General features: G+C 41.1%; 1 protein-coding gene across 2 annotated transcripts in view; it reads right to left on the bottom strand.

The window, feature by feature from the left end:
• RPS6KA5 (ribosomal protein S6 kinase A5) overlaps positions 1-18,495 on the bottom strand; it is a 126,735-nt gene that overhangs the window by 55,984 nt on the left and 52,256 nt on the right. The window contains exons 4-5 of one of the 2 annotated variants that reach the window (XM_054715828.1): positions 4,355-4,470; positions 1,116-1,223 (exon numbers count right to left, since the gene is read on the bottom strand). In XM_054715828.1, coding sequence (XP_054571803.1) covers positions 1,116-1,223; positions 4,355-4,470 — 224 coding nt within the window. Of the gene's footprint in view, positions 1-1,115; positions 1,224-4,354; positions 4,471-18,495 lie in introns of those variants that run through there. The other variant, XM_054715829.1, reaches the window with a different exon arrangement.

The raw sequence follows: 18,495 nt of genomic DNA, 5'->3' as shown, positions 1-18,495 counted from the left end.
CACTTTGAAGTAAATTTCTCAAAAATTCATCTAATCTATTTTATAACTATGATTTTTTGTCAAATATATTATTTTAACCAGCTTCATGAGGGCAGACACTATTTCTATTTTATTCATCACCATATTATCTAGTACCTAGCATAATAAGTGGTCAACAAATATTTATTAAATAAGTAAATTGAGTGGATATGGATATGATTTAAAAATTGGGATCTTTAGATTCTATAGTTTCAGAACTTATCTAATTCACCTAGGGCTACTTTAGCAATATTCCAAAAAGCAAGCAATCAGAAGCAGAAACACCTAATTTGGAACTCAATCCTTTACTGCAAAAATTTTACTGTGATTCTGTACTCTGTACCAGTAATTTCTCAGATAGTAATGAATTGGCATTCATATTTACTTAGTTATCCCAAATAACTATTAGTGTAAAAATAAAATTTTTATTACAACTGCTACACAAATATTTAATTACAGCTAATAGATGTACAATTTTAAATATCATTAAATGTACTTGTAATATTGAACAAACTCTAATCAATACTAAAAATGCAAAGTCCTCCATATTTAAAATCTGCAGATGAGCTATTACATTTTAGTTCATATGAGAAAAAACAAAACAAAACAAAACCCAGTAAGATTATTAAAGAATTAAATCTAGTAAATTCTTCTCTTTCTTGTCAAAGAATTCAAAGGGCCATCACAACATGCCATGTCCTCCTCTGTAATTACAATGTAATTAATTGTATGTGCTTTGTTTCCTATTCTCTATTGGCTACCACCTAAACCAGACTTCTTCTCAAGTCCCCGATGGGTTATTTACATTTTTTAGTTATATTTGATGGGGAAAGTTAAATGCATAGTTTTGTTTTGTTTTAAACTGGAGAATTTTGATATATTCATCAAAGATTTACTGCAATTCTAACAGGATGGTTCCATGGTAATTTTGAACTAAAAATCTTTATAGTCATCTATGCCAAATGCTCCTCGAGGCAAATCTGCACAAAGATCCATGATCCATATGGTACTATCCTGTTAAATGCTTATGCTACAGCTAATTTTTCATCACTGTTTATATTGTCATTACTAACTTTAAATTAAAACATCATACTCACTTCATCAGCCACAAACTCCTTACTCAGACCAAAATCTGTCAGCACCACATGGCCATTAGAATCAAGCAGAATATTCTCAAGCTTAATGTCACGGTATATAATCCCCAACTGTAAAAACAAATAAATATGCATTTAAAAATAACGATTTCCAAAAGTCTTGCTTATCTACCTTAAAAACAAATAAACAAATAAACAAATAAGGCATTCTCAGGATGTTATAATGGGTCCTCGTCACTGAACAGGGCAAATGTAAGTCCCTCCATCTCGGGCTCATCTGCGGGGTTCCCCGGGACCCTCCCACAGGTCTCCGTTCTCTGTGTAGTGAGGGTCTATCCCTGCTGGACCTTCTGTAGAGTCTCCCTGGTGACCGCTGCTGCTTCCTGTTTCTATTTTTGTCACAGCTCCCATCCTCACCCCAGATGATGTGTGGGTGCTCCCATCCTCACCCCAGGTGATGTGTGGGTGCCCCCATCCTCACCCCAGGTGATGTGTGGGTGCTCCCATCCTCACCCCAGGTGATGTGTGGGTACCCCCATCCTCACCCCAGATGATGTGTGGGTGCCCCCATCCTCACCCCAGGTGATGTGTGGGTGCTCCCATCCTCACCCCAGGTGATGTGTGGGTGCTCCCATCCTCACCCCAGGTGATGTGTGGGTGCTCCTATCCTCACCCCAGGTGATGTGTGGGTGCTCCCATCCTCACCCCAGGTGATGTGTGGGTGCCTTCTTAGCCAGTTCGTGTCCTTCACCTCCCTAATGGCATCAGCAGGTTTCCAGACTAACCGGATCCCACAATGGTCACTCCTTTGTTTTTATTCCCCCAGTTCTTCCAAATAAACTCCCATTTTTGTCTCTTCCTGGGAAAATCAGTGCTGGCAGCTATATCAAGACTAATAAAACTGGCTTTGTGTTATACTTCTTTGTATTTACCTTTTTAGGGTAGGAAGATTAAGAGAAACTTAGCTGAGATCTGACCTGCTAGATTATTTCCACTCCATATCAAGTACTTTTATATTCAGTATTCATCATGTTCTCTTATTTCTGTGTTTCTGATTACCCTGTTTTAATGATAATGAATGTTCATGGATTTTCCTTTCATAAACAAAATTAAAGCTTTCACACAAATTAAAAACTCAATTTACTAAGCTTTCCCATCAGAGCTCTGTATTTTGTTAGTTTTTGCTCAGGAATTTATGGCCATCTCCACCATAATTTTCATGCCATAAAAAACTACATCTAATACGCCTAAACATAAAACACAAAGATCTTTTCTGCCTATTCCTGGGCCCAATTTGGTTCATGTATAAAAAGATGTCCTTCATGAAACTGCTCTATTTTGTGTGTATATAATATACCCCATTTTTAAGTGTTTAGGCACTAACTGAAAGTTTATTTTCAGGAATAATTTGGAAGTCTTTTTTAAAACTTTATAATCGCTAGAATATCTTGCTGAAAATTTACTATAAAAGTTTACTTCAGTGCTACTGAATAACTCTCCCTCTTTTAATATCATTTGAGAGAGAAAAAAAGGTGTCCTAACTACTTTATATCCCACAAAAATAATCGCAGGCATAAAGCTTGTCACCATACCAACAAGTCTACCAAAAGGAACAGAGATGTCAGCTCCCATCATCTCAGCTCAGCTCCCTCCCTTCTCGCTCCCCTCTCCTCAATCCAGGGCACTGCCGCCTTCTCTCGTTCCCCCTGTTCTTACATATTTTTCATTCACTCCCCATAAGATTCCTATTTGAACCCCATCTCCCTCCACCTGCCCAACCTCATTTCTGTTCTGGGCCGGATGGGCTGGATCTACCTTTTTCTTGATTCCCTCACTCTTTTCTTACAACTCCTCATTTTTTCTCAGAGCCTCTGCCATCCATTGCCACCGTCTTGCCATTTTAACCTCCCTGCCCCTTTAAAAATTCCATCCTTGGTCCTGTCTTTTCCTTCGATTCTCTCCATTCTTTTCTATGGCCACCTGTCATCTAGTGTGGGATATGAATACAAAACAAAGAAGAGTGGCTTTATGTTGTGCCTACATCATCCTAGTTCAGTGACTCAAGCCATGCCAGTCTCCTTGTAGCCTCACAGGCCTTTGGTAAAAATTGCTCTAGTGCTTTCTATTTCTGAGGCACAGGCTCATCAACATAATAACCGCTTCCACAATAATTCTTCCTCATTAAGTTAAAAAAAAAGTTTTAAGTCAAAGTTTCTTGGATCGAGATTAATAGTATCTGAAACAATGTTTTTAAAAGCTTAAACTAATTTTATAGAGTTCAAACTGCATCACAGACATGAATTTCATGTAATGTTTTTAGTAACTAAGTTCATGCTACATGAAGGAGGGGTGTGTGAGAGGATCTCAGAAACAAAACAATGAAAAAAGCAAGCTAGGGTGGGAGAGTGAGAAAGCTGGGTAGCACAGGTAGATGCTTCTTTCAAATAACTCAAATAACTCATCTTCTCCAACCTCAGCAGGAAATATACCGTGAAGATGTAAAGGGAAGTGAGTCTCTACTAAGGAATTACGTATTATGACTTCTGGCTTTATTGTAAAGGTTATTTTAAGAATAGAAAAGTTATTGTGATAACTATGTATGATGCCAGGTAGGTACTAGAAATATCGGGGGAATACTTTGTAAAGTATATTATTATCTAATCACTATGCTACACACCTGAAACTAAAACAAAATAATACTTAAGAATGAACAATTTTATTTTGATGATACTTTGTAATAAGCATTAGGATTTTTCATAAAAAAATAAAGACAGAATATTGCTCAGGCTCTGCATTTTAAATCTGCATCACACGAACTACTAAAGAAAGCAGATTTTAAAAAGGAGAACTATAGCCCGGCCTGTGGGGCTCAGTGGTTGAGCACCGACCTATAAATCAGGAGGTTATGGGTTCGAATCCTGGTCAGGGCACATGTCTGGGTTGGGATGTGGGCTCGACCACTACTGGGGGATATGCAAGAAGCAGCTGATAATGATTCTCTCTCATCACTGATGTTTTCTCTCTCTCTCTCCCTTTCCCTTCCTCTCTGAAATCAATACAAACATATTAAAAAAAAAGAGAGAGAACTATGAAATTGAGAAATGAGGTTAATGGTCTACAAGTATGCTTTCACAATCGCCACAAAGACAATGACACGTAAAAACATTAGCTGTCTTAGCTCCATCATGACTTCGGTTAGTAGATTTTTCAAAGAGAGAAACCTCAAAGGTTGAGCATCTTACCTTGTGGAGATGTTCGAGGGCGAGCACAATCTCTCCAATATAGATCTGCACCTCGTGCTCTGTGAAACGCTCTCTTTGAGAAAGATGAGTAAAAAGTTCTCCACCATTTATATAATCTAAAAATGAAATATATTTTTCTTTCTTTGACTTGTGTTCATAAACTAAAGGAAGAGTTTCCTTTTAATCAATTTGGATTAACCACAAGGCACTAACTTTAATATATGATTTTTGGTATAATTCTTAGTATACAGCTTCATATGGAATATATTTCTAAATTCATATACAATACAGTTTCATAAGATAATGACTAGCCTGAAGTACAATCAAATGAATTTGCATAGAGTATTGCCGTTAAAACTATTACAGGAATTCTACATATATTTAAATAGTTTCTCAAATACAGCATATCAGAACCCTCAGCCATCACCAATGAGTATTGAAAAATCTGCCACTTCAACAACTATAATAAAAAATTAACAGAACAAAACAAGATACAAAAAAAAAAAAATCCCAGCTTTCCTTTTAACAGTCACTATTTTTAAGCCGGTTCCCTCTTTTCCAGGATTTCCTATGCACCCTTCCAAAAATGTATATTAGGTAGCAGATAGCTTTCCTATTGCTCCTCAGAGCCCCAAAGTAAAAATAGCACCACACGGTCCGATCAAAACACCTGAAACTATTTCTTACGCCATTCCCCTTTCAATTGGCCTATTTATCTCAAGAGGAATCTATATCTATAAAAGCCAAGCAACCAGAATGCAGGAACAACCGGTTGCTTTGATGTGCACTACAGACCCGATTGGCCCCCCCACCCCGATTGGGCGGGGGGGGGGGGGGGGGGGCCGGCTGGCCAACCACTCGCGGCCCCTCCCCTTTGGCCAGGCCTGATCGGCCCCAATGGGGGCAGGCCAGCAGGATCTCACCCGTGCACGAATTTGTGCACCAGGCCTCTAGTAATGAAATAAGAGACAAAAAGGCTACAGTGAGAAATAAATAAGGAAACAACAATAAGAAACATGACAATTATATTCATGTCTGGCTCTAAGAAGGCATTTATTGGTATACTGATAAGAGTTTCATCAGAAACTAACCACTGCCACCTTAACACACATTTGTGTGTGAGAAACAATGTAAACATAGAAAACAGTCACAGATACAGTTTAAAGCTTTTCTCCTAAAAAAATAAAAATAATTGAAAAGCATGTATCACAAGTATATCCATTTGTCGAGTTCACCAAAATCTGATAAAAGAACAAAGCAAAATCTTGGTAAACTCACAAATTTTTGTTTTATCTTGCCCATTTAACTTTAAATTCCAAAAAGCAGATACAAAAGCAATGGCTGGTTGTTTTGCAATGCATTTTACAAAGCACATGCCAGTAAAAAGCATTATCCTCTAAGGCTGCATCTTGCAAGGGGTTATAATTATAGCTTAACACAAAGCTAGTATTAAAAAGGTGTAAAGGAACACAGCATTCCTGCAAACCGACAGTGGATTTTTTTCTACCTTTAACTAGTCATTTAAATCTAATATGGTATTTATGCATAAATACTATGATTTATTTTTGACTCCGGGAATCTGGTTCTTACTCGTAAGGCATGGCTCTTCTAGAATTTTGATGAAAATCTTGTGGTGTTTACTAAGTCCCTGTACCTTGGGAGGAAATGAACTCCAAACTCTGTCTCCACTGAGGTGGGAGCTGCTGAAATCTTTATTCGGCTCCTGCAGCTACTGGCTACTTAGATTCTTGCCCCATCCACTGCTGAGGAGTCCGTCAGTGGACACAGATTTCCGAACTACCTCCCCCATGGGTGCCCTCTTCACATAGAAGTTTTGGAGGTCTCACTAGAATGTCACAGTTCTCAATAGCAGACATTCGGGACGGCGGGGGGGGGGGGGGGGAGCTATACTGAGATATTTTTTTGATGGCCACAGTAAACGATGTGTGAATCTTCTGGAGAATGTGCCAAGCTAAAAGGAACACTGACATCTTTATGGCACAGAATTTCAGAGCAAATTTATGTCTTATAGGAGTGAACCCAGGGTTGTTCGCTCATTAAAGTACTTGGCCTTGCCCACAGGAATATCTACACTCTTTTCTAAGAGATCATGACCTTAATCTACCTGCCTGTTAAAGCAGAAGCATCTGAATCTGGCAACCTAGAAGAGCTACATTCTAAATTCTTGCCAGAGATTAGAACCTCGAAGTATCTGCAGTCCAAATCTCATCAAATGTTCAGTCATGAGAAATAATACATACATACATATGAAGGACAATATATGTAATCGATAGGTCTTTCTGGATATGCCGCAACAGCTGGAGCAAAGTCAGAGCAGGAGAAAGCTACAACCCTAATGCTGTTTTGGAAAAATTATACTTTAATCTTGTTTCACAGGCTAGGATTAGAGGGACAGTGGCATGAAACCTGGCATTAAGTCTGGGAGGGCTGGTGAAAACTCCTTCATATCTGGGCCCTATTAATTTTCTGGGTCACACTGCCTTAAACTTGGGTTTTTAAGAAAATGTATCTTGGTAGAATTTCAAGCTTACAAAAATGTTTGCAAAAACAATACAAGAAATCTCCATATTCCTATTATGCAAATCCACCAATTGTTTATATTTGATTCACTTGCTTTAGTAGACAGTCTCTCTGTTTTTACATATGTGCTTATTTTTCCTTTGCTGTTGAAAGTAAGCTGGAGACATCATGTTCCTATCCCTAAATCCTTCAGTGTGCATCTCCTAAGAAAAAGAACATCCTTTCATATAAACAGAGTACAACTATCAATGTCAAAAACTGTAACTATGATTAAAAAAAATCTAATTTACACTCTCTAGTCAAACTTTGTCATTTGCCCCAATGACTGCTCTTTGTAGCTGCTTTTTTTCCAGTGCAGGACCTAGTTTATGGTCCCACTGGCTATCACAGCTCTTTAGTCTGGAACCGTCCTTCTTTCTTCCTTGACCTTGACATCTTGAAGAGGCGAGGCCAGTCATTCTGAGGGCCAACCTTCAATTTGGGTTTTACCTAATGTTTTCTTATGATTAAATGCAGGCTATGTACTCTTGGAGGGAACATCAATGAAATGGTTCTCGCCTTAATCTACCTGCCTGTAAAATATATCAGGAAGCATGTGATGTTAATTTTTCCAGTACCGGTGTTAATCCCGATCATGTCATTAATGTGGCGTCATTAAGGTGGTGTCTGCCAGGTTTCTCCACTACGAAGTTACTAAGTTTCCCTGTGTAATTAACTGGTAAATTGTGGGGAGACGAATTAAGACTGTGTAAAAATACCCTGTTCCTCATCAAACTAGCACCCACCCGTTTTAGAACCCAATGGTGACTTTCTAACCCCGCCGTCCTTCTCTATGTTGGTTGGCATTCTCCCATAGGAAGGGCTTTCCCTTCACCTCATTCATTGCACTTTCTGACTTGGTGCCACAAGATGTTCCAGTTTCATCTTGTACTTTTTCTAGGCTTCATTTTAATGCAGCCACCACTATGGATCACTACCTGCCATGGGTGGTACTCAACACTTCACATGTGTCAAAATTTATGACAGAGACCTTAACCAAGACAGGAATAGGGAGGGCTTGTGGGAGGGGCTCTCACACCCTATGTGGGTTTCAAAGTCCTACAGGAAGAACTCATGGTTACAACAGAGCTGGACGGTTTTAACAGCCCCTCCCCTTCACTTCCTCTTCCCCTCTGAAAAGAATGTCCTTCTTGCACTTGTCTTGCCTGGCTGCACATACCACAACTGCAATCCTTTCTTTGCCCCCAATAAATACTTTTTGACAGAATACCTACTCAACTTTTTGTTTCTAGTCAACACATGCATCATCCCATTTAAGCCAAACAACTCCAGGCAGATGGGAAAGCAAAGGGTCAGAGAGAGTAAGTGACTGGTCTGTTAGGAAACACTGAAACCCAGAGTTGAACGCAAGCTGGTACTTAATCACAGAACAGAGGGAAAAACCTGCATGTTCACGGGAGAGTGAGTGGGTTGTTCAGATTGGCTGGAGCACAGGCCTCAGAGCACAACGTGGGAGACTGGGTGAAAAAGGCTGAGGCTGGAGTGTAGATTATATCCTCTTCAAGTAAAATGGGAGGCTCTAAGCAGTGGAATGACCCAATCATGGCTATGTGTTAAGAAAAGTAATTAAATTGTAATATAAATTATGAACTGGAAAGGATCAAGAGAGGTAAAAAACTGAACATCACAACCATCTAATTTTCTGCTATTAAAAATAATGAAGCTGTTCCTGACACACCAAAGGGGACAATATACATGGGCTGAGCTATGTAAAGAAATGAAGTCACGTGGTTCTTCCAAATACCAGCTATGAGATCTTGGCTACCTCTCTTGATTCCCTGAACCCAGGGTACCTCATTTGTAAAACAAAGATGGTAATCCATGCCTTGAAGGGTTGCTTGCAAAGACTGAATGAAATAATTATAGAAAATGTCAAGAGTGGAGCCTGATAGCAAACAAGTACTATAAAACTAAATATTACAATTAAAAGTATTTGCTACCTTCATCTCAAACTCCTCTGGAGTCTGGGATTTTCTGGCCCTCAACCAACTTTACTTCATACTGAGATTATCATTCTTTTTCTTTTTTTAATATATTTTATTGATTTTAGAGAGGAAGGGAGAGGGAGAGAGATAGAAACATCAATGATGAGGGAGAATCATTGATTGGCTGCCTCCTGCATGCCCCCACTGGGGATCAAGCCCGCAACCCAGGCATGTGCCCTTGGCCAGAATCGAACCTGAGACCCTTCAGTCCGCAGGCTTACGCTCTATCCATTGAGCCAAACCAGATAGGGCGAGATTATCATTCTTATAATAATTAGAATAATAATAAAAACAACAAGAAAACAATGCCACAAGAATGCCCCTTACACATACATTTTGTCCACTTGGGCAGGTAGAGATTAGCAGGACAGATTCCTAAAACTGGACTGTTGAGTTACAACATACGTACATATCAAATCTTGATAACTGCTGCAATTTTTAATAAATGTTTTCCTCTAAATAGCTATAGCCATCTATATACCCTATCAACAGTGAATAAATGCCTTTTAAAAAATGTTTTCACTAACTCATTATCATTATCTTTCATCTTTACTGATCTGATAGGCATTTCCAGGACACAGAAATTCTAACGGTGCAAAGGAAAGAAGAGAGAAAGAAAATATATCAAGCAGTTGGACCTGATATATTTTCAGTGGAAGTAAAGACTTATTCTGTTCATAACTGAAGAACAGAAGGGGACCGTCCATCAATATTCCACATTCATGACAACAATGATAAATAAACAAATAAATAAATCTGATATGTTCTCAGAGGCTGTGAGGCACATTTCATCAACATGACTCTTCCAAAAAAGTTATCAACTTATAATTATACAGAGATTTACTTACAGTCCATACAGTGGAATACCTTACTATGATGCTTGCATAGACTACTGGTTTCTTAATTAAATTAAAAATGTTTTTGTTATATGAAAATGATTGTATCTCAACTCTTGTGTTTTGCTAAATGGTCTTCTTTAAACAGAGAATGGTTCATATCCTATATCTATAAAAATGAATAGAAATAATTCCAACTGCCACATAAGATTGTCATGAGGATTAAATGACAATTTAATTGAGGGTTAATCCTGGGCCAAAGACTAAGCACTAATTACATGGTGACTATTAGCTATTATTATTGATAATTGCTGCAAATTTAGACATCAATTACAATTTATAGAATTGAAAAATACTGCTAAGTTCAATTGTAATAATTTTAAAATAAAATTCAAATTTATGATATCCTGACTTAAGCTATTCTCTCAATATAAGCATAAATTTAAGGTTTTCTATAAAGCACTATTAGGGTCTAATTAGTTTTAATCAGTAGTAAGCTAAAGAAATTTCCTTACATAACTGATATTTCAGTGCAACATTCAAGAGATATCTGGTTTTTATTCAAATGCAATTAACTTGCTTTTAAAGATTTTTATGTGACAGTAGCTGGAGTGCCAGATGCAGCACTTTGATGCTGTGTCTCTGAAGCATAAAAATAACACAGAAATCACACAAATAATGTGAAATTTCAAAAACACACTATCTCTCTGATTTTCAAACACTACCATCCTTCCTAAATCCAGTATGTCCGGTCCTTTCTTTCCACTTCCTTTCATGGCAAAACTTCTTTAAAGAGTGGTCTGCATGTCTCATCTGATTTCTTTCCTTACTTATCTCTGTTCACTTCCTATTGCTGCTGTGACAAATGACTACATACTTGGTGGCTTAAAGCAACACAAATTTATTATTTTATGCTGCAGATTAGAAGTGTGATATGCATGTCACCAGGATAAAATCAGGATGCAGCAGAGCTGCATTTACTCTGGAAGCTCTAAGAGAAAGTCTGTTTTCTTGCCTTTTCCATCTTTAAGAGGCTGCCTGCACTCCTTGGCTCATGGCCTCTTCCTCCATCTTCAAAGTCAGCAATGGCGGTTGAGTCACTTCTCACATTGCATCATTCTGACCTCTTCTGTGGTAACAACTCCATCTGACTCTCCTCTCTGCCTTTCTCTTCTTCCACTTTGAAGGACCACTGTGATTACGTTGGGTTCACTCAGATAATCCAGAATAATCTCTTTCTAATAAGGTGGTAAAGTGACTAGCAATTTTAATTCCACTACATCCCTAATGTAGCCAAATTTTGCAGCCCCTCGCCCTGTTTGAGATGAACATGTGTGCATTGACGTAATTCACTGATAGCCACCTGAACTGCTGCGGGTACGAAACAGGCTTTAAAAATGGGTCCTGACCAGCTAACAGGGCTCGCCTGTCGAGACCACCACAAAGGCACGTCCTTTTGTCAGCTGGGCAAGCGACGCCGCTCCACGCTCCTCTCTCTGCCAGACGACAGAAGAACAGCTAGTACCTGCTGGTCAAGACGCGACCGAGCTCTCAGGTGAGGAACGCCAGCCCCCTGCATCCGGACCGGACCAGCCCAGCTGCCGGACCCCAGAGGACAGCACCACCAGGATCCCATCAAGCCTGTACCAGCAGCATCAGGAACTTGTGTGAGTAATAAAGTGCTGTGTGATTTGCAATTGCGTATGTTTCATGTGGTGTAATTCCTCCGGCAGTGAATGGAATCATTTTGTGTCCGCTTAAAATTGAAATTAAAGCTTCTGGTCTTTTCGGTCCTAGGCCTGCCCTTGGTCCTGCTTGCATAGAGTAGCCTCTTCGCTAGCAACTACTTGAATGTCCCAACAACTGCACGGTTAAAGTTTATCTGAAGGGACGCCTTAGATAAACACCCCAGATCCTTCCCAGGGATCTACTTGGGACAATCCCTAATGTAGCCAAATTTTTCAGCCATACTGGCTCTCCAAATCCCTAACTACTAAGTATGTTATAAGCAGCCCAACCGCAATCAGAGACTCTTTCGGCCTTAGGAGTAGCAGCCTTAATTATAGCTGTTACAGAATTACTACCACTACCACCAACCAGACCAGGACCACTTCTCAAGTCTATGATCCTTATTTTCAAGAAGTCCCTCAATCAAACAGGGCAAAATCTCTGCCATAACTAAGCACTTCTTGCTGCAAGCAGCTTAGCCAGAGGAAAGGACCTAAAAATATATAATACCATCTCTATTAACTAGCTCCTCTCCTCAGACCTTGGTTTATACTGTTTAATTATTACTCATCTTTAACCATTGCTTGTTACGTTTCATATCCTCCCATTTAGAAGCCTTAAAGCTACAAATGGTCCTCCACATAGAAACACAGACCAAGGCCGCTACATCCATCATCTGTGGACCCTTAGCCCACTTCCGATAGGACCGACTACTGCCCCAAACTACGACCCCTTTCCAGCAGGAAGCAGTCAGACAGACCGGCATCCACTGTCCCCAATGGCAGTTGGAGTTTCCTAATTGGAGGGGGGACTGAAACAGGAATTTTTAGGGTTGAAAAAGATAGGTTTAGGAAATTCTAGAAATTAAGGGGACCATGGAGGAAGCACAGGGCTGCAGAGCAGCAGAAGGTGTATCTCCATAGAATAGGGAAGCTGAAAAGCTGCAACAGATACATTGCCATAGAATGAGGGAAATGGGAACAGCAGAAGGTGTATATTTACAAAATAAAGGGAAGAAAGGAAGCCCTTCATCCAGAAGGAGGAGAAGAAAGCCCAAAGGGAATAGGAAAACAATAAGGAAGGAGGGGGAGAGAACTGATTAATCTGACAGTTTCAACAGTCATAGATCAGCTGGAGTTTTGACAAAATTACCACTAACAGAGATGAGAGAACACCAAAAAAATAAATAAATAAATAAATGTTTTTTTACAGACTTTTTTCCACATAGAATTCCTTCCCATTGTTAGTTGAAATGAATACACTTTTAAGAAAACAGAATAGGCGAAAATATTTTTATATTTCTTATGTAACCATGCAGAGGTACAGAAACAGTTGTAAAAGGAGGTAATGGTGCCCATGTTATAAGAGTTGGAAAGGCTAAAAATATATAAGGGAGAAAATCCATCAGTTATATGATGCCATTACATAAATTAAAATAGAGCTTAAAAAGATATTAATGATATAGGATTTTCTTTTTTTAAATGTGACTTACAACAAATGGGTCTACAGGAGGGGTCAACGAATTATAGCTAAATCTAGTCCCCTGGTGCCGAGCCCTGACTTAGAGGAGAGCAGAAACAATGTAAAAGAATGGAAGGCAATTACAACTGAATGAAGCACATTGCAGGAAACAACCACAAATGCCTAGTTCTGATAGAAACGCAATATTCCACATCTGGCAAATGTCAAAGGTAAGCGTCTGTCAAGGTAATACTAACATTATCACCATCGTATCAATTTGAGAAGCCTGTGCCAATCAGGCCAATTTTATCGTGAAGAAACAAGCCTGGTCAAACATCTAGTGAGCCATGAATCCGAGTAGGAACATGACAGCAACTGAGAACTGAATCTCCACATCTGCTCCCAAAATATCTCAGACAACAGCAGGAATGACTGTAAACCGCCATGATCTACATTTTCAGCAAAACTTAGAGACAAATAAAACCCAACCACACCAAACAGCATGCTGTGGAATGGCTCAGAAACAACCTAAGTGTCCACTGGCGAATGAATGGATAAAGAAAATGTGGTACATGTATACAAGGGAATTATTAATCAGTCCTAAAAAAGAATGAAATCTTGCCACTTGCTGATGGGGAAAAATAGACATTTTGGGGGGGCTAGCAATCTGAATCTAGTCACTGCCCCTTTAATTGTCTGGTCCTGCAAGACCTGTTTACTCCCATTTTAGAGAGGCCACAAACCATCCCCAGACGAAGTTATCAGTGCTGGCACCAGGCCAGGCCTTTGGTTGAGGTCTCAAAGCCCCAGCACATGGGGCTCTTTAAGAACTTGCAAAGGGGACTGGAAAACCCCATATTTGGGAGACAAAAGACTGGGAAAGATATAAAAAAGGATAGCTTCCTCCCTGTTGTTGCTCAGAAGTTGAAAGACATTTTTTTCTCTGAGCCTGCTGGCGTAACAATAAAGTGTAACCCCATTTCTAAGTGTTGCTTGGTTTTTCTCTGGTCTTCTGTAATATTTCGACAACATAGGTGGACCCTGAGGGCACTATGCCAAGTGAAATAAGTCAGACAGAGAAAAAAGGCAAATACCATATGATCTCACTTATGTGTGAAATCTTAAAAAGACCAACAAGCTCACAGATACAGAGAAGAGACCGGTGGCTGTCAGAAGTGAGGGGAAGAGGCAAAATGGGTGAAAGGTCAAAAGGTACAAACTTCCAGTTACAAAATAGGTAAGTCATGGGGATGTAATGCATATAGTGACTATCCTATCTAATAAAAGAGTAATATGTAAATTGACCATACCTCCGCTACATCCATAAGCCACGCCCACCAGCCAATCAGGAGTGGGTATGCAAATTAACCAAACCAAGATGGCTGCAGCCACGGACAGAGCAGGAGGCTTGGGTTTCCCTGGCAATGGAGGAAGCCAAGCTTTCCGCCTGCCCTGGCGGGCCCAGGCCTCCGCTCAAGGCTACAAAGTTTCAATTATATAAGATAAATAAGTCCCAACAAAAATGGCGGTAGCCACGGAGCTGGAGAAAGCAGGAGGCTTGAGTTGCCCCCAGCGATGGAGGAAGCCACGCTTTCTGCCTGCCCTGGCCTGCCTTGGCCTCCGCTCAAGGCTACAAAGTTTCAATTATAGAAGACAAATAAATCCCAACAAAAATGGTGGCAGCCATGGAGCAAGCAGGAGGCTTGGCTCCGCTCAAGGCTACAAAGTTTCAATTATAGAAGATAAATAAATCCCAGATACCAGGGCCTCCGCTTGGGTCGCCGGGAGGCGTGGCCAGCCTGCAAACCACCACAGGCCCCTCGCCCAGGCCCCAAGGGAACCCCCACCCTGATCCAGGGCACCCTTCAGGGCAAACCAGCCGGCCCCCACCTGTGCACCAGGCCTCTATCCTATCTAATCCTATCTAATAAAAGAATAATATGCAAATTGACCGCCACTCCAACACACAAGATAGCTGCCCCCATGTGGTCAAAGATGACTGCCCCCATGTGGACACAAGATGGCCACCACAAGATGGTCAGCAGGGGAGGGCAGTTGGGAGGGACCAGGCCTGCAAGGTAGGGCAGTTGGGGGCAATCAAGCCTGCAGGGGAGGGCAGTTAGGGGTGACCAGGCCAGCAGAGGAGGGAAGTTTGGGGTGACCGGGCCTGCAGGGAAGGGCAGTTGTGGGGGACCCAGGCCTGCAGGGGAGAGCAGTTGCGGGGGACCACGCCTGCAGGGGAGGGCAGTTAGGGGTGACCAGACCTGCAGGGGAGGGCAGTTAGGAGTGACCAGGCCTGCAGGGGAGGGCAGTTAGGGTGACCAGGCCTGCAGGGGAGGGCAGTTAGGGGCAAACAGGCTGGCAGGGGAGCAGTTAGGCATCAATCAGGCTGGTAGGGGAATGGTTAGGGGATGATCAGGCTGGCAGGCAGAAGCGATTAGGGGCAATCAGGAAGGCAGGCAGGTGAGCAGTTGGGAGCCAACAGTCCTGGATTGTGAGAGGGATGTCCGACTGCCCTACCCGGATCGGGCCTAAACGGGCAGTTGGACATCCCTCGAGGGGTCCCAGATTGGAAAGGGTGCAGGGTGGGCTGAGGGACACACACCCCCCTGCCCCCCCGTGCACAAATTTCATGCACCAGGCCTCTAGTAGTTAATAATACTGAAGTGCAAATATGAAAGTTAAGACTAAATCCTCAAAGTTCTCAGCACAACAGCAACAAGAAAATACTGTAACTGTATGGTAACAGATGTTAACCAGACTTATTTTTCAATATATTCAAATATCGAATCATTATGTTTTACACTTGAAACTAATATAATGATGTTTGTCAATTATTCCTCAATTTTTTAAAAATCTTTTTTAAGAAGGAAAAAGAAATGAAGTCTATTTCTTCACCCATTAAATCTCAGCTGGCCTTGTGTTAGAAGTGAGGCTGGATGAGTTCCAGGGTTCCCCAGGAGGACTCGCAGCCTCTGTTGGCAATCTTCATGAGCTTCCCGGAGACTGCCATGCTAAGGAGAAGCTGGTCTGCTGCACTGGAGGATGAGAGGCCACGTGGAGAAGAGAGATGCCCCAGCCAACAGCCAGCACCAACTGTCAGACACGAGAGTAGAACCATCTTGGCCCTTCAATCCCAGCCAACTCTCCAGCTGACTACCACATGGGTGAGTCCAGGCTAAACCAGCAGAGATCTGTCCAGCAGAACCACAGAATCACGAGAAAATAACTCAATTGTTTGGACAACTAAATTTAAGAGTGGTTTGTTATCCAGCAATAAATAACTTGTACCATTGGGTATTATGAAATAAAAATGCATTAACCAGAAAAGGTAGATATCATTAACTGAAAAAAAAATCTGGTTACAAATTTTGATAAGATATTCATACACGCAGACACACACACAAAAAGAGCTAGATGGACATATACTAATTAATAACAGAGGGAAATATAACAAGGTAAATTCTGGGTAGTGAACATAGTTTTTTCTTATTTTTTAAAAAAATATCTTTTACATGCATATAGATGCCTTTGTAGAAATAAAGTAGTTTTTTAAAATATCGTATTTGTTACAAAGGTCTATAGAGTTTTTTATTCATCAGACAAAAAGATCAGCTAGGTCCCTGAAGAGCTCAGTAGTATCTAAATTCGTGCTATTAATCTCTAATAATACACAAACCTGAATAAGGTCAGTTAATCAGTCTACCTTTAGAGACAGTTACAGGCTGAACTGTGTCCTCCTGTCCCCAAAATTCACACATTGAAGCCCTAACCCCCAGGACCTCAGAGTGTGACTGCATTTAGAGACAAGGCCTTTAAAGAGGTAATTAAGTTATTAAAATGAGGCTCTTAGGGAAGGCCCTATCCCACCTGACTGGCGTCCTCATAAGAGGAACTCTGAACACAAAAGCAACACTAGGGGTCTGAGTGCACCAAAGACCCACCACATGAAGAGGCAGCAAGAGGATGGCCATCGCGAGTCACGGGAAAAACCCTGGAACAGACCCTTTCCTTGTGGTCCTCAAAAGAAACCAGCCCTGCCGCACCTCGCTCTTGGACTTCCAGCCGCCAAACTGTGAGGAAATAAATTTCTGCTGTTTAGCCACCCACGGTGATATTTCGTTATGGCAGCCCTAGCAGACTACCTAATGTACTTGGGAAAGTGACCTAGTGTGTCTTCTAAGCACAGCAAACAAAACCCACAAAAATAGTGTATAATAAAGTCCTACTCTAGATTTCTGGCCATTTTTGCCTTTGAAGTAAAATAACAACTATAAACATACATACACAAAGAGAAATTACATTAAACTTTATTAACCAATGTCACCCCAGTAAATTTAATAAAGGAAAGAAATTATATTAAACAATCTACGTGGATAGGAGGAGGGGCACGCTTTCTGGATGCGCTGCCTCACTTACAATGGAACAACAGTCGCATTCTACTCTCGAGCTGGCACGAGAAATGGGTTTTCTTGTTTTGTTTTGTATTTATTTATGGGCCACTGGCAAAGAACAAAACCACTGGAGAACCAAGAACTAAAAAGCAACATTATTAAGGACTATTGTTTTTTAATCAAATACAAGATATTTCATTCTCCTACTTTGAAATTAAAAACATTATTTATAAAAAACTACACTCACCATTTTCAATAAACAAACAAAAAATTGAGTGGTTATGGTAAGAGAACAGAGAAGACGGAGAAGCCATGGTGTGGTGGTCGAGTCCAGGAGTTGGGGTTTAACATTTATGAGCTGGTTTATTGTAAAGGGAGAAGACTGAACAGGGTAATCATTTCTGAACCAGCCCTCATGGACTCCCGAGGCTTCCTGGGAAATTCTGGGAGGGTGAGGAACAGAAATAAACTGGCAGGGCTTGGTGCCCTTGAGCTCAGATCCGAGCAGAGCGACTCAGTTCTATTTGTTTTCCATTTGAATGTTTGTGCTCTCACTTGAGAGAGGTTTCTGCTGCTAAAAATGTTTGAAACCATTGTATTAAAATGGTCTGTCCCCTACGGCCTAAACATTCAGAAGGAAAGCATTTAAAAATCAGTGAAAAACATAGCTGAGCATGTACACTCAAGATGCAGAATGAAGGGCCACATGGTAATTAATTGCTGGAACAACAGGCAGATACAGTGAGTGGGGACTTGGACAGGACAGGAGAGACAGCAGCCTATCTATACTAACATCTATACTAATAAAAGGGTAATATGCTAATTAGACCGGATAGACCGGACATCTTCTGGACAAAGCTGCGGTGGCTGCGAGGGCCGAGGAGGGCCGGCAGTGGCAGCAGCAGCGGGGTCATGGGGACAGCGCCTTCCCCTGTTCGGCCTGGTCGCCTCCCGCAGAGGAAGGCCAGACTGCAGCTTAAGCTGTCAGTAGGACATCCCCTCAGGGCTCCCAGACTGTGAGAGGGGGCAGGCCGGGCTGAGGGACCCCCCCCCCCCCACCCAATGCACAAATTTTCATGCACCGGGCCTCTAGTCTATCTATATAAAAGCCTAAGTGACTGTCCAACTGCTCAACC

Source organism: Eptesicus fuscus, chromosome 5 (genome assembly GCF_027574615.1).
Source record: "Eptesicus fuscus isolate TK198812 chromosome 5, DD_ASM_mEF_20220401, whole genome shotgun sequence".
Taxonomy (NCBI): domain Eukaryota; kingdom Metazoa; phylum Chordata; class Mammalia; order Chiroptera; family Vespertilionidae; genus Eptesicus; species Eptesicus fuscus.
This window is presented reverse-complemented; position numbering and strand designations above follow the sequence as displayed.